The sequence below is a fragment of the Heterodontus francisci genome, chromosome 1, assembly GCF_036365525.1.
Source record: "Heterodontus francisci isolate sHetFra1 chromosome 1, sHetFra1.hap1, whole genome shotgun sequence".
Classification (NCBI taxonomy): domain Eukaryota; kingdom Metazoa; phylum Chordata; class Chondrichthyes; order Heterodontiformes; family Heterodontidae; genus Heterodontus; species Heterodontus francisci.
In genome coordinates this window covers 214892606-214907348 of record NC_090371.1, presented here as the reverse complement: position 1 = coordinate 214907348, position 14743 = coordinate 214892606, and the positions used below count along the sequence as shown (strand labels likewise).

Here is a 14743-nt window from a genome sequence, read left to right as displayed (position 1 = left end):
TGTTCCATATAAGGAGCAAGTCACATGACTAACCTGCTGGGCAACCTGGGAGCTTTTTTTGAATTTGAACTCCCAACAAAGGAATTGGAACAGAGAGAACGACATGTACTCATGGACGGAGAATATCTCCTCCCCTGTCTGCCAGCCTTCAGCTCTTTCCTGAATCTTGTGAAGACACGTAAACCAAAGAGAGAAAGGTTTCCTATGTGAACAAAGTTTTAAGAAGACTACTGGGCCCCAACAAAACGTAAGACCATATCTTCAATCAAGGACTACAGCGAGTTTGAGCAACAGTAACAAGATATTGCCTCAAACTGTTCTACTTATCTTTTCTTCTGCTCTTTTCTGTCCGTATCTGCATGTTTATATTGTGTGTGCATGCTAGCATGGGCGCATCGTGTATCAGTAGGCATGAACCATATTAGAGTTTAAGTTTAAGGTTCAATAAATTTCATCTTTCTTCTTTAAACCAAAGAAAGCCTGTTTGTGCTCATTTCTTTGCCTTATAATTGGAAAGTGGTGAACAAGGATTCACAAAGGGGGAGCTCAAAACAGCAAAAGACAGCAAAAGACCCCTAGACACATTTCTCACCTGGTCCTAACACTCTTAATATACTTGTAAAAGCTCTTATAATCTGTTTTTAAAAGTTCTGGCTACTTTACTCTCATTCTATTGTTTCCCTTTTTATCAATTTTTTGCTAGCCCTTTGCTGATTTCTAAAACTCTCCTAATCCTCAGATTTACTACTATTCTTTGCAATATTATAAGTCTCTGCTTTTAATCTGGTACTATCCTTAACCTCCTTAGTAAGCCATGGATGGATCTTTCTCATTGAGTTTTTGTTTTTCAATGGAATGTGTTTTTGTTGAACTTTTTTTGAATTGGTTCTTTAAATGTTTCCCACTGTTCATTATCGCCATACCTTTTAGTCTATTTGCCCATTCAACCCTAGCTAACTCTCTCCTCACACCTACTGAGTGGCTTTGTTTATGTTTAAGATTCTTGTTTGTGATTGGAGTATTTCATTTTCAAACCTAATATGGAATTCAATTGTATTATGATCACTATTTGCCTGCGGGTCTTTTACTATGACATTACTACTTAACCCTGCCTCATTGCAGAATACTAGATCCAAAATAGCTTTATTCCTAGTTGATTCCACAACATATTTCTCCAGGAAACTGTCACAAAAGCATTCTACAAACTCATCTTCCAGACCACCTTTGCCAATTTGATTGGTCCAGTCTATATGAAGATTGAAGTCCCCACAATTATTACATAGCCTTTGTTACAAGCTCCAATTATTTCTTCCAATGGTATACCTACTGTTAGGGGCCAATAAACTACTCCCGCCAGCATTTTCTGACCCCTCTTATTCCTAACCTCCAGCCATAATGATTCTACTTCCTGACTTTCTGAGCCAAGATCCTTTCTCACTAATCTCCTTATGCCAACCTTTATTATCAGGGCTACTCCTCCTCCTTTTACATTCTGCCTGTCTTTTTGAAATAGTGTGTATCCTGAAATATTTATTTCCCAACCTTGGTCACCTTGTAACCATGTCACGGTAATGGTGATTATATCTAAACCAGTTATCTCTATTTGTGTCACAAGTTCATCTATCTTACTGCGGATGCTCCACACATTCAGATAAAATGACTTCAGTTTTATTTTTGACTACTATTCCATTCATGGACCTTTTTCTGGGATGCACTATTACCATTAAACTCGCTGACCCTTCGGGGGAAATTTTATGCTGGTGGCGGGGGAAACTGACACCGAGATCCCCACATTGCCTCTTTTCTGAAAGGCCCACCGAATTTAGTGCTAATCAGGTACTTAAGTGGACAGTTGCAGGCCTTCCATAAGATTTAGAACCCTGTTGCCAGAAGTCCTGGCCTTGCTGCTGTAGCTGCAGTGCCCAGACACCGAGGAGCAGCACTGGAACAAGGTGGGAGGTGTATCGCAGGGTGGAGGTCACAGAGGAGGGAGGGTTGGGGGGTCGGCAGCACGGGCAGGGTGGTGGCCATCAGTGGGTCACCCTTTTCCCGATACTGGGTCCCTCATTCAGGCACTAAGTGCTTTTGAATGAGGGACCAACCCACGGAACCGGGATGCAGCCTGCACAGTTTTTCATGTCGTGTTTCCTGTGCAGCAACAGGGCCGCCTGCCGCATGGGTAATTGCGGCTGCAGTGGAAAGACGCCCTTAATTGGGGGTTAATTATCCAGTTGGTGGCAGGGCGGGAAGGCTGGTCAGGAGCCTTCCCACCCCAGACTAAATTTCGGTGGAGGAGGGATGGTGGCGGGGCTCCCCCACCCCCTGCCAGTATCCTACCTGATTTTATGCTCACCCCACCTCCAAACCCGCTGCGAGGACGAGCATAAAATTCTACCCTTCCTGTCCCACTCAGCTTGCCTTTACCCACATAACTTTTCTATTGCCTCAACCTTTATCTTTAGATTCCTAAATCTCCCTTCACTTGAACCCTCCTTCCCCTCTGTTAATTTAAAGCCATTTTTCCCAACTCTGACCATATTTGCTGGTGCACTCTTATGTTTGTGTGCTCTGTCCCTTCCTGTCACACTCTTGTTACCATTACCCGAATCACTACCCTGCACTCTCGCATTGTCCTTTTTCTATAAATTCCCAAATCTCCCCTCATGTGAACCCTCCTTCCTGCACTATATCCCTAGTTATCTGACTTGGCAGGACACTGGTCCCAGCGTAATTCAGGTAACGACTGTTCCAATGGTACAGCCCCCTCTATCCCCAGAACTGGTGCCAGTGCCCCATGAATCTAAACCCACTTGTCCTACACCAGGGCTATGCAACCATTTCATGTGGGGGGCCACATTACAATTTTTGTCCTACATGGTGGACCTGTGAGCAAATTTCGGAAAGATAAATGCATTAGAAATTTACTATTAATCAAAACAACAAAAAATGTGCATTTTTGTGAACAAGCTTTAAATGAGAAGACTAATTTATTAACTTACCTTCTCGCGCTATGTTGAACACTGATTAATAAGATACCTGGCATTGTTTTTGCTTGCACAAGTAGTCAATGTCTGCCCGCACACTTGATGTAGCGATGCAGAGTATTCCAGATAGATGTCCATCTGTTTGGCATGATTTTGATCTCGTTTTGATGTTTTTCATTCTTAAAAAAAGCTGTTCACAGAAATATTCCCCCTCTCTCTCTGGGCTGAATTATATTTTCATGCCGCACATCGCGGTGGTGCGCTTTGAAGTCGGTGGCCTGCTCGCACTGAGCGGCTGCCGCCAAGCCCCCGTGATATTACGCATCTGGCTCATTTAAATGGAGGGAGCCGAGCGGCCACTCTAGATGACGTAGAGAGGGTGGCCGCCATGTTCCCGGCAACAGCGTCCGGCGCCACGGTGCAGACGCCGGCTCCATTTTTAAAGGGCTTCGAGCCCTTAGATGAAATTTTAATATTTAAAGGGGAATTTGATAACACCTCATTTTAAAATTTTATTGAACCTGGAGCCTCTTTCAACCCATTCCCCCCAATGTCTATTTTAGGGCCACCGACCCTGAATAAACTTTATTGACATCATGAACTTTCCCCCCCAACCTCGTAACATTTGCCCTTCAACTCCTTCCCACCACTCCCCCCCACTGCCAATAAAAAGTGTTTTCCCAGCTCCCCCACCCCTCCTGCCCTGAAATTTCCAGTCCTCCCCACCAGAGTCCTGCCTCAGAACTCCGTACAGAGTTCCAAAGGCGCGCAAGTTGCAGCCAGTTGCTGTAAAATCAGCATGGGACGGCTGGCGGTGAGAGGTAAGTTCATCTGCATTTTGATTAACCTCATTTTAACATTTTAACAAAGGCCCTGCCACTTGGCAGCAGGGGGAGTTGCACTGAGGCCTCACTGCAGCCACTAATATCCGGTGGGGCCTTCTGGACGTCATGGGTCATGTGGGCCGCTCCCACACACATTTTATGGGCCTCCCTGCCACAATCCATGATGCCGAGGGGCTGGTAAAATCCAGCCCTCTGTGTCTATATCTCCCTCCCTCTCTCTCTCTGTCTATCTCTCTCTCCCTCTCTCTGTGTCTATCGCTCTCTCCCCCCTCTTTTCTCTATCTCTCTCTCTCTGTCTATCTCTCTCTCCCCCCTCTGTCTCCCACCTCTCTTTCTCTCTCCCCTGTCTGTGCCTCTCTCTCCTCTCTCTCTCTCACCCTTGTCTGTGTCTATCTCTCTTCCCCCCCTCTCTCTCTCTCTCTGTGCTCCCTCAGCGCCACTCCGCCCCGTGCCTCTGGCTGTTTGCTGGCCCGCTTCCTGCTCTCCCTTCGGCCTCTCTCTCCCTCTCCCCTGCAGCAGCCATTCCCATTCACTCGCTCACTCCCTGAACCACCCCAAAACAGGGATGGCCGATCCCGTTGTGCCTGCGCCAGGAATCACCAATCTGTGCTCACTCTGCCTGGGCAGTTCGCTGTCAGTCACACAGGGTTGGCTGGCTGGATAGAAACATTTGGCGGGCTGGATTCTGACCCACAGGGGATCTCATAGAAACTTACAAAATTCTAACAGGACTGGACAGACTAGATGCAGGAAGGATGCTCCCGTTGACGGGGAAGTCCAGGACCAGGGGTCACAATCTAAGCATAAGGGGTAAGCCATTTAGGACTGATATGAGGAGGAATTTCTTCACCCAGAGAGTGATGAACCTGTGGAATTCTCTACCACAGAAAGCAGTTGAGGCCAAATTATTAAATATATCCAAGAAAGAGTTAGATACAGTTCTTAGGGCTAAAGGGATCAAAGGATACAGGGAGAAAGTGGGAACAGGGTACTGAGTCTGGACGATCAGCTATGATCGTATTGAATGGCGGTGTAGGCTCAAAGGGCCGAATGGCCTACTCTTGCTCCTATTTTCTGTGTTTCTATGTTGGACAACCCTGTCCTACACCAACCTTTGAGCCACACATTCAACTCTCTGATCTTATTTCCCCTATACCAATTTGCTCACGGCATAGGAAGTAATCCAGACATTATTACCTTTGTGGTTCTGCTTTTTGCTTTAGCCCCGAGCAGCTCATCCTCCCTTAGCAAAGCCTCTTTCTTAGTCCTACCTATGTCATTGGTACCCACATGCACCACAACAACTAGATCCTTCTCTCCCACTCCAAGTTCCTCGCCAGCCCCGAGGAGATGTCCTTAAACTTGGCACTGGGCAGGCAACACAGCCTTCGGCACTCACGCTGTCAGCTGCAGAGAACAGTATCTATCTCCCTAACTATACTGTCCCCTACTACAACTACATTCCTTTTAACCACCCCACCCCCCCAACTTGATTGGCCCCCTGCTCCACGGTGCTCATCCTCTCTGCAATCCCAAGCTGCAAGAACCTCAAACCTGTTGGGAAATTGCAGGGGCTGAGGCTCTTCCATTGCTACCTTCTGGACCCCATGCCTGCCTCAGTCATAGTCACACCCTCCTGTCCCTGACTATGGACCAAATCAGAAGTACCTAACCTAAGGGATGTGACTACCTCCTGGAACAAAGAGTGCAGGTAACTTCCCCCCTCCCTGATGCATTGCAGTGTCCGAAGCTTACAATCATAGAATGGTTACAACACAAAAGAAGGCCATTCAGCCCATCGTGTCTGTGCCGGCTGTCTGCAAGCGCAACTCAGCTAGTCCCACCAACATCCCCGCCCCCGCCATTTTCCCGTATCCCTCCTAATTTTTCTTTTCAGGTAATTATCCAATTCCCTTTTGAAAACCACGATTGAATCTACCTCCATCACACTCTCAGGCAGCGCCTTGCAGATCCTTATCACCTGCTGCGTAAAAACGATTTTCCTCATGTCGTCTTTTGTCCTATTGCCATTCACTTTAAATCGGTGTCTTCTGGTTCTCGACTCTTCCTCCAATGGGAACAGTTTCTTTCTATCTACTCTGTCTAGACCCCTCATGATTTTGAACACCTCTATCAAATCCCCTCCCAACCTCCTCTTCTCTAAGGAAAACAGCCCCAGCTTCTCCAATCTATCCATGTAATTGAAGTCCGCCATCCCTGGAATCATTCTCGTAAATCTTTTCTGCACCCTCTCTAATGCCTTCACATCCTTCATAAAGTGTGATGCTCCAAATTGGACAGAATTCTCCAATTGAGGCTGAACCAATGTTTTATAAAGGTTCACCATAACTTCCTTGCTTTTGTACTATATGCCTCTATTTATAAAGCCCAGGTTCCTATATACCTTATTAAGCACTTTATCAACCTGCCCTGCCATCTTCAATGATTTGTGCACATATACTCCCAGGTCCCTCTGCTCCTGCACCCCCTTTAGAGCAGTATTGCCTCTCCCATATTGAAACTCATTTTCCATTTACGCGCCCATTCTGCAAGTTTATTAACTTCTTTTTGTACTTTGTCACATCTTCCTCAGTACTAACTATGCCCCCCAATTTAGTTTCACCTGCAAAAGTTTGAGATTGTACATTTGATTCCAGAATCTAAATCATTTACGTAATAATCAGCAACACCGGTCCTAGCATTGATTCCTGAGAAACACCACTTTCCACCTTCTGCCAGTCTGAGTAAACACCTACTCTGTGTTTGTGTTTTGTAGTCAACTTGCTAACCATTCTGCTATTTGCCCCCTGACTCCGAAAGTGTTGCCCTTAATCATGAGTCTACAATGCAGTATCATTGAAGGCCTTTTGAAAATCCAAATATATAACAGCTACTACATTTCTCTTGTCTACTCTTTCTGCTACTTCTTCAAAGAACTCAAGCATTAGCTTTCCTTTTGAAATCTGTGCTGACTATTCTTCATTATATCTTCGGTTTCTAGATGTTTTTCTGTTACATCTTGAAGTAAAGTTTCCATTATCTTTCCTACCACCAACATTAAGCTAACTGGTCCATGGGTCCATGGGCTTGTTCTACCTCCATTTTTGAACATAGGAATAACATTAGCTGTCTACCAGTCCTCTGGCCTTTCCTAATGAAATTTTATATATATACAATAATACCTCTGCTATCACTACCCTAACTTTTTTTAATATGCATGGATAGAAATCAATCAGGCCAGAGGTTTTATCCTCTCCACGTTTGACGACTTTAACAATTATCTCCCCACTTTCTATCTTAAATATCTTGATATCTTTTTGATCTCTTTTTCTAATGTCATATCTGCCCTGTTAGTCTCCCTGGAAAATACTGCAGAATGATAATTATTGAATATTTCTGTCAATTTGATGACTCTAGGGCTGAACGATTTGGCGCCGGCAGGGCTCCTGGTGCCAGGCCAAAAGGGCAGGGGGAATCCTGCCTCGGCCATTTGGAGCATACCCGGCGTGATTCTACGGCATAGGCCAATTAACAGCCTGGCATCAGGATCCCTATCCCTTTGAATGTGGGGATCCCGCCTCCAAAAGCTGCTGGACAATCACAGGGCCGGCAATCCAGTAGCATCGACAGTGCCACCAGGACCTTGAACCGAGGTCCAGCGCTGGAGCCTGAACCTGGGGTAAGTGAGGCAAGGTCTCCGGGGCCAGTCCGGCAGGCCCTGGCAATGGGGGGGGGGGGGGGGGGGTGGGGGGTAGGATTTGCGTTGAGTACAGGGGGATCGGGATTCAAAGAGATGGGTTGTTTGTTGGCAGGGGCCTTTTTCAATTATAATCTTAGATCTTATTACGTTGTGATCGCTATTGCCTAGATAACCATTATACGGGATATTGGACAAAAGAGCTGAACTCAAGAGGTGAGGTGAGAGTGACTGCCCTTAACACCAAGGCAGCATTTGACCGAGTATGGCATCAAGGAGCCCGGGCAAAACTGGAGTCAATGGGAATCAGGGGGAAAACTCTCTGCTGGTTGGAGTTGTACCTAGTGCAAAGGAAGATGGTTGTGGTTGTTGGAGGTCAATCATTTCAGCTCCAGGACATCATTGCAGAAGTTTCTCAGAGTAGTGTCCTAGGCCCAACCATCTTCAGCTGCTTCATCAATGCCCTTCCTTCATTCATAAGGTCAGAAGTAGGGATGTTCGCTGATGATTGCACAATGTTCAGCACCATTCATGACTCCTCAGATACTGAAGCAGTCCATGCAGAAATGCAGCAAAACCTGGACAATATCCAGGCTTGGACTGATATGTGGCAAGTAACATTCACACACACAAGTGCCAGGCAATGACCATCTCCAACAAGAGAGAATCTAACCATTTCCTCTTGACATTCAATGGGATTACCATTGCTGAATCCCCCACTATCAACATCCTGGAAGTTACCATTGACCAGAAACTGAACTGGAGTAGCCATATAAATACCGTGGCTATAAGTGCAGGTCAGAGGCTAGGAATCCTGCAGTGAGTAACTCACCTCCTTAATCTCTAAAGCCTGTCCACCATCTACAAGGCACAAGTCAGGAGTGTGATGGAATACTCTCCACTTGCCTGGATGGGTGCAGCTCCAACAACACTCAAGAAGCTCGACACCATCCAGGACAAAGCAGCCAGCTTGATTGGCACAACATCCATGAACATTCATTCCCTCCACCACCAACGCACAGTGACAGCAGTGTGTACCATCTACAGGATGCACTGCAGCAACGTGCCAAAGTTCCTTAGACAGCACCTTCCAAACTCGCGACCTCTATCACCTAGAAGGACAAGGGCAGCAAATGCATGGGAACACCACCACCTGCAAGTTCCCCTCCAAGCCACACACCATCCTGACGTGGAACAATGTTGCCGTTTCTTTACTGTCGCTGGGTCAAAATCCTGGAACTCCCTTTCTAACAGCACTGTGGGTGTACCTACCTCACATGGACTGCAGCGGTTCAAGAAGGCAGCTCACCACCACCTTCTCAAAAGCAATTAGGGATGGGCAATAAATGCTGGCCTAGCCTGCGATGTCCAAATCCCATGAACAAATAAAAAATTCCCTTAAACTCAAAAATGTATTTACAATAAGTTTGATCCCACGAGCTACTGACCTAACCAATACAGCAAAGCACGTGTAAACCTAGACAGTATGGATCTAAATAACAATTCTTAAATCATACACACTTGTTTCAAATGTCATTCCCGCACAATCTCACAAACACAGATGCACATATTTCTGGGGATGGGGTGATGTAAGGGCATGCTCCTCTAGATACATTTTGAATTTCAACATTAAAATTATGCATTCTGTTTTGTTTTAAGCTTATCAATTTGGATTATCCATATTCAAGAGACCAGCCAGAGCCATCACTTCCCCAAAGTCAATAGTCAATCTGCTGCTTCAGAGACACATTCTCTCCCTTTACCCATCTTCTCAAAATAACACGGGCATTCTCTTCATCTACACACTTTTCAAAATAACAGTCTGAATTTAGTTCTCTTGTTGGAGGCAGGTTTGGTGGTGTGGGGGAATGGAGAATCTCCATGGAGAAGTCTGCCACGAAACCCGGCGCCATAGCACAGTGTACCGATTTTCTTGGAAGTGGGGAGGTACCATGGCAGTATTTATGTCCTGACATGACAGCATCATCACTTAAATGTTTCAAATGCTGTTTTAAATAAATTTGAATCTAATTCACTGCGATCCAGTGGAGGTTTCTCAATTTTGTGGTTGACGTGCGGCACTTACATGCCTTCAGTTTCACAACTTTGAAAAGTTGGTGTTACCGAGGCAAGAGTCCTCGGTGCCACGAAAGGGAAGGTAACCTAACCAGAGCAGCGTAGGGGAAGTGGGGTTTACAGCGGCCATCTTCACTATGTTGAGTATCCAAGGGTCTTGTATGTGAATGGGGGGGGGGAATCTCTGCAAGGGGTTTATGTAAGAATTGGGGAACAGCAGAGAAGTGTTGCTTCAATGAACTTATGCTCAAATAAATGCAGGGCTGGCAGGCTTTTAAAGATGGTGCCTGCACCTGCTCCAACATCAGGTAACAATGTGAATGGCGTCTCCATTGCTGACCCCGCCACATGATTGGAGCGGTACGACCCCCGCCATTAAACAAAATGGCCACTTGCTGCATAATTGCAGCGGCGCAGTTGCTTACATCACAAGCAGGACCACCGCCATTTTGTGCACCTGCTGCCGCTCCCAATGGCAGGATCATAAAATTCAAGCCAGATGTGCACATTTTCTACCCTCTTCTTAAAATAACATGGGCACTCTATTCTCTTCTCCATGTGGGCACTCTTCTTACTCAGTTCAAAATCATTCACTACCCGACGTCCCTCTGCCACCGCCACTCACACACACATAACACCTCCATCCCAATTCATGTTGGTAACTTTCATCCCTTTGCTCCTTCACTTTCTCCTTGGTCCTTTCACCTTAACTGGTGCCACATTTTAGCCTCCAACCTTGCCTTCAGTAGATGCTGATACATTTCAACCCTCTGCTCCCACCTCCTTAATTTCTCCAGGCACTTTTTACACCCTATCCTTCCCTAATTCCCTGCTAGTACCTTTCATTTCTTCAGGTCCCATTGCTTTTCTCATACCCTCTCTTCTCAGTGCTGCTCCCTACTCCTTTCTCTGGGTACTCCATAGATGAAATGCTGCTGTGGAGAATAATGTCCATGATGGTCTTTTTGGATCTCACAAAACTATTATGAAAATTCTTATCCACAGCAGTATTTCATTCTTGGATCAGCCAATGTAACAGTTCTTTTTTATTCATTCTCTGGATGTGGACTATGCTGGCAAGGGAAGTGCGGTGCCTAGTTCATTTTGAGCCTTAGAAAAGTGTATGCACTGTATATGTCTGGCTACGCCTATCCTAGAAAGTGAGGGATTGAAATTACTTGTTTCCATCTTGCCGGCAGAGTGGGTGCTGGTGAACTCAAGCTCTTGACCCCACCATAGTATCTGGAGACAGAAAAAGGTCATTTAATTTGCATGCTCATGGCTAATGTTCACACCACTGTAGGCACATGTTGGGTGCATGCCAGGGTGAGGACACTGGGTAATAAAGGCACTGGCATGCTGCTCTTTCATAGCTGGTGCCACTGGTAAGATAAAGAAAGTTTTAAATGAACTCCCTTTATATGGGGACCAATATTATAAATGTTAGGGATTTTGATTGGAGGTCCAGGCGAGAACCCTGGTGGACTCTACTGCTCAAAAGGTTTCTTTGCCAGGTTCATCCTGATATTTGGGTCACTAGGTGTTGGAGAAGCCAGAGCCAAGAAAACTCCCAGGCCAGGATTTTGTGTGGCCCCCTGAGATGGGGTTGGAGGCCAGGGGGCACGGAGTATCGCAACAGATGGCGGGGGCGCGGGGGATGGAGGTCCCCTCGCCTCCCTGTCACCAAACGATCTTCCAGGGGGCAGGATAGACTGACGATGGCCTTCCCGTCCGGTGGACGCTTGAGGTCCGAAAGTGGCCTCTTCCCGCTGTCGTTGGAGTCTTACCAGTGGCGGGTGCTGCCTCCGCCACACAGACAGCACCCCTTGTAACACAAGGCTCCCTCCCTGCAGGCTTGGTGGGTGGGGGGAGGCCCTTACTTAGTGGGCAACTTAGTGGGCCTCTGTAGTACCCTCTGTTTGGCCGGCAGCTCTTGGAGGCAGGATCCCCATCTTTAAAGGGTCGAAGATCCTGGCTCATGAAACTTAGGAGTTAAAAGACCAAAGGATTGCTCCAGGATGGCGGGAGGCGCGAAAAGGACAAGGCGAGGTTCCCCTTGCCTTTTCAGCCCGGCGCCGGGAGCCCCAGCACCAGCAGAAAATTCAGCCCCCAGTGTGGGAATTCACTCTCTTTGGTTCTCCATCTCCAGTCAAGGACCATACAGCCATAGAGCCATTTACGGTATAGAAGGAGGCTATTTGGCCCATCAAGTCCATCCTGGCTCTCCACCAAGTAATCCAGTCAATCCCACTCCCCCACTCGATCCCCGTAACCCTGTAAATTTAGTTCCTTCAAGTGTCCGTCCAATTTACTTTTGAAATCATTGATTGTCTCCGCTTCCACCACCCTCATAGGCAGTAAGTTCCAGGTTATTACCACTCGCTGCATCAAAAAGTTCTTCCTCATATTTCCCCTGCATCTCTTGACCAAAACCTTCAATCTATGTCCCCTGGTCCTTGTACCATTAGTTAATGGAAACAGTTTTTCCTCGTCTAACTTATCTAAGCTTGTCATAATCTTGTACACTTCTATGAAATCCCCCCTCAATCTCCTTTGTTCCAAGGAGAACAACCCCAGCTTTTCCAACCTAACCTTGTAACTAAAATCCCACATCCCTGGAACCATTCTGCTAAATCTCCTCTTCACCCTCTCAAGGACCCTCACATCTTTCCTGAAGTGTGGTGACCAGAACTGGATGAAGAATTCTAGTTGGGGCCTAACCAGAGATTTATAAAGATTCAGCATAACTTCCCTGCTTTTGTGCTCAATGCTTCTATTTATGAAGCTCAAGATCCCAGATGTTTTGCTAACCACTCTCTCAATATGTTCTGCCACCTTCAAAGATCGATGCACGTGTACCCCCAGTTCCCTCTGTTCCTGCACACTCTTTAGAACTGCAACGCTAATTCTATATTGCCTCACCCTATCCCTTCTGCCAAAATGCATCTCCTTACACCTCTCTGTATTAAATTCCATCTGCCACTTGTCATCCCAGTCTGCTAGCCTAGCTATGTCCTGTTGCGGTTCGTATCATCCTCACTGTTTGCCACACCTCCAAGTTTGGTATCATCGGCAAATTTGAAATTTTACTCTGTATTCCAAAATCCAAGTCATTTATATATAGCAAAAAAAGTAGTGGTCCTAGCACTGACCCTTGGGGAACAGTACGGTCTACCACCCTCCAGTCTGAAAAACAACCACTTACTACGAGGTGCTCATTATTCTGCTATTAACACTCTCTCTGTACTAATGCTTTGTCTTTCACCACAAGCATTAACACACTCTTTGCCTTTGTCCCAGGACAGCTTTGTTATTTAATCTCCTGCCCTATCAGACACCTTCCCTTTTGTTCTCTTCCCCACCAACCCCGTCCCCGCTCCTTCACTTGCTTAAAACCTAATTCTTTTCTAACCTTTGCCAGTTCTGATAAAAGGTCACAGATCTGAAACGTTAACTCTGCTTCTCTCTCCACAGACGCTGCCTGACCTGCTGAGTATTTCCAGCATTTTCTGTTATTTACTACGACTTGCTGTTTTCTGTCCTTAAGCCAATTTTTATCCAATTGGACACTGACCCTGTTATGTTTGGTTTTGACCATGTTTGGGTTGATGGAAATTTGTCTCCCCGAGGCCTCTCAAGGTTGGAAATTCACAGCCTATGCTGGTGTTTGTCTTATATGAGTCCTGTCTGATTTCCCTGTGGCTCTACTGTACCCATTGTTGGCAGTTATTGGATGACATAGGCCATCACAGCCAAGCCTGATCCTAGCCTTGTCTTGCCTTCCAGGAGCATCACTGAAAACAAATCAGAAATGAGAACTCTGACCAAGTTTTCCACTCCCATTTGTTAAAGGCTAACTGTAGCCCCTTTATCACTGCTTTGGCTGAGTCAGTTAACTCTGCACAGTGGGGAATCAAGGCATAATACTATGTCTAACCACTTCGCAAGGATTTAATTTTACGATTATAGAATATCTGCTAAAGATAAATTCATTATTTGAATTTCACAAATTTAAAATACTTTCTAGTTTTCATCTCAATGTTCTTTTGAAAAACTCATGATGGTGCACAATGTTCAGGCTTAACTTTCTTTCATAATAGTGATGATATCTCTTATATGGTTATGGTTGTAAATTGCTAGTGTACCATCACAAGGGAACTACCTTCATGTTAAGGTAGGTCACTAGGTTTTGCTCAGTTTCTTGAATTATTTAAGAGACCTGTTTAATTGGACCACTTTCCTAAGTTATTTTTAACACTTAATAATTAAAATAAAAATTATATTTTAACTATCTGGATCATTGCTTTATCCAAAAGCAGCAGTAAATGAGAAATGTTCTGTTACTATACAAATAATGTAGTATTTTATTTCCAGAATGCTTTAGTAATCAATTCCACAGACATTCTACCTATTGTTTAAAAACTGCAAATTAAATGTGTTAATCTTTTTAAAAATATTCCTTACTCTGGTGGATGGGGTCTGTGTAATCTGTTCGGAGAGTGCAGTCGGACCCGGCTCTGCGTTGGTTCATCCAGCTGTTTTTTTCTGTGTTCTGCTGAATATGTGGTAAAACTTCTTAGTCGGTTGATATGTTCTGCAGTCCAGGCAGTGCTTGCATTCTGTTTGATTTTGTCAAACTCCTCGGGATCTAAAGGTCTGAAAGGCATCTGAAAGTATGCAGTTTCTACTTGAGCGTAGTCTTTCTTCAGATGGTGGATTGGAGGGTGATAAAAAACAGACAGTGGAGAATTGTTTGCCATCTTAATAATTATTGATGAATAAAACGTATGTTTTACAAGAGTACAATTTTCTTTTCAGATATTTTGAAGCACTTCTGCCTTCACGGTGAAGCTGAGCAGAGCTAATTATCACAACATAGCATTGAGTTGCAACAAGCTTTGTTGGTATCATTTGCTAAGCAACCAGGCTGGTGGAGTAGGTGCCGCCCACAATCTGGATGAATCATACTCTGCTACAAGAACTGGTAGGCAATAATGACTACAAGAACTTACATTTATATAGTGCCTTTAACATAACAAAAGGTGCTTCACAGGAGCATTATAAAACAAAATATGACACTGAGCCACATAGAGGGATATTAGGTCAGAAGCAAGAACGTTTAGGCAGGAACATGAAAATGG

At 45.3% G+C, this 14743-nt stretch overlaps 1 protein-coding gene across 2 annotated transcripts in view; it reads right to left on the bottom strand.

The window, feature by feature from the left end:
• LOC137355454 (uncharacterized) overlaps window positions 1-14467 on the bottom strand; it is a 121566-nt gene extending 107099 nt beyond the window's left edge. For both annotated transcript variants that reach the window (XM_068020619.1, XM_068020710.1), the window contains exon 1: window positions 14067-14467. In XM_068020619.1, coding sequence (XP_067876720.1) covers window positions 14067-14362 — 296 coding nt within the window. In that variant the 5' untranslated portion in view covers window positions 14363-14467. The remainder of the gene's footprint in view (window positions 1-14066) is intronic.
• Window positions 14468-14743: the final 276 nt, after the last annotated feature.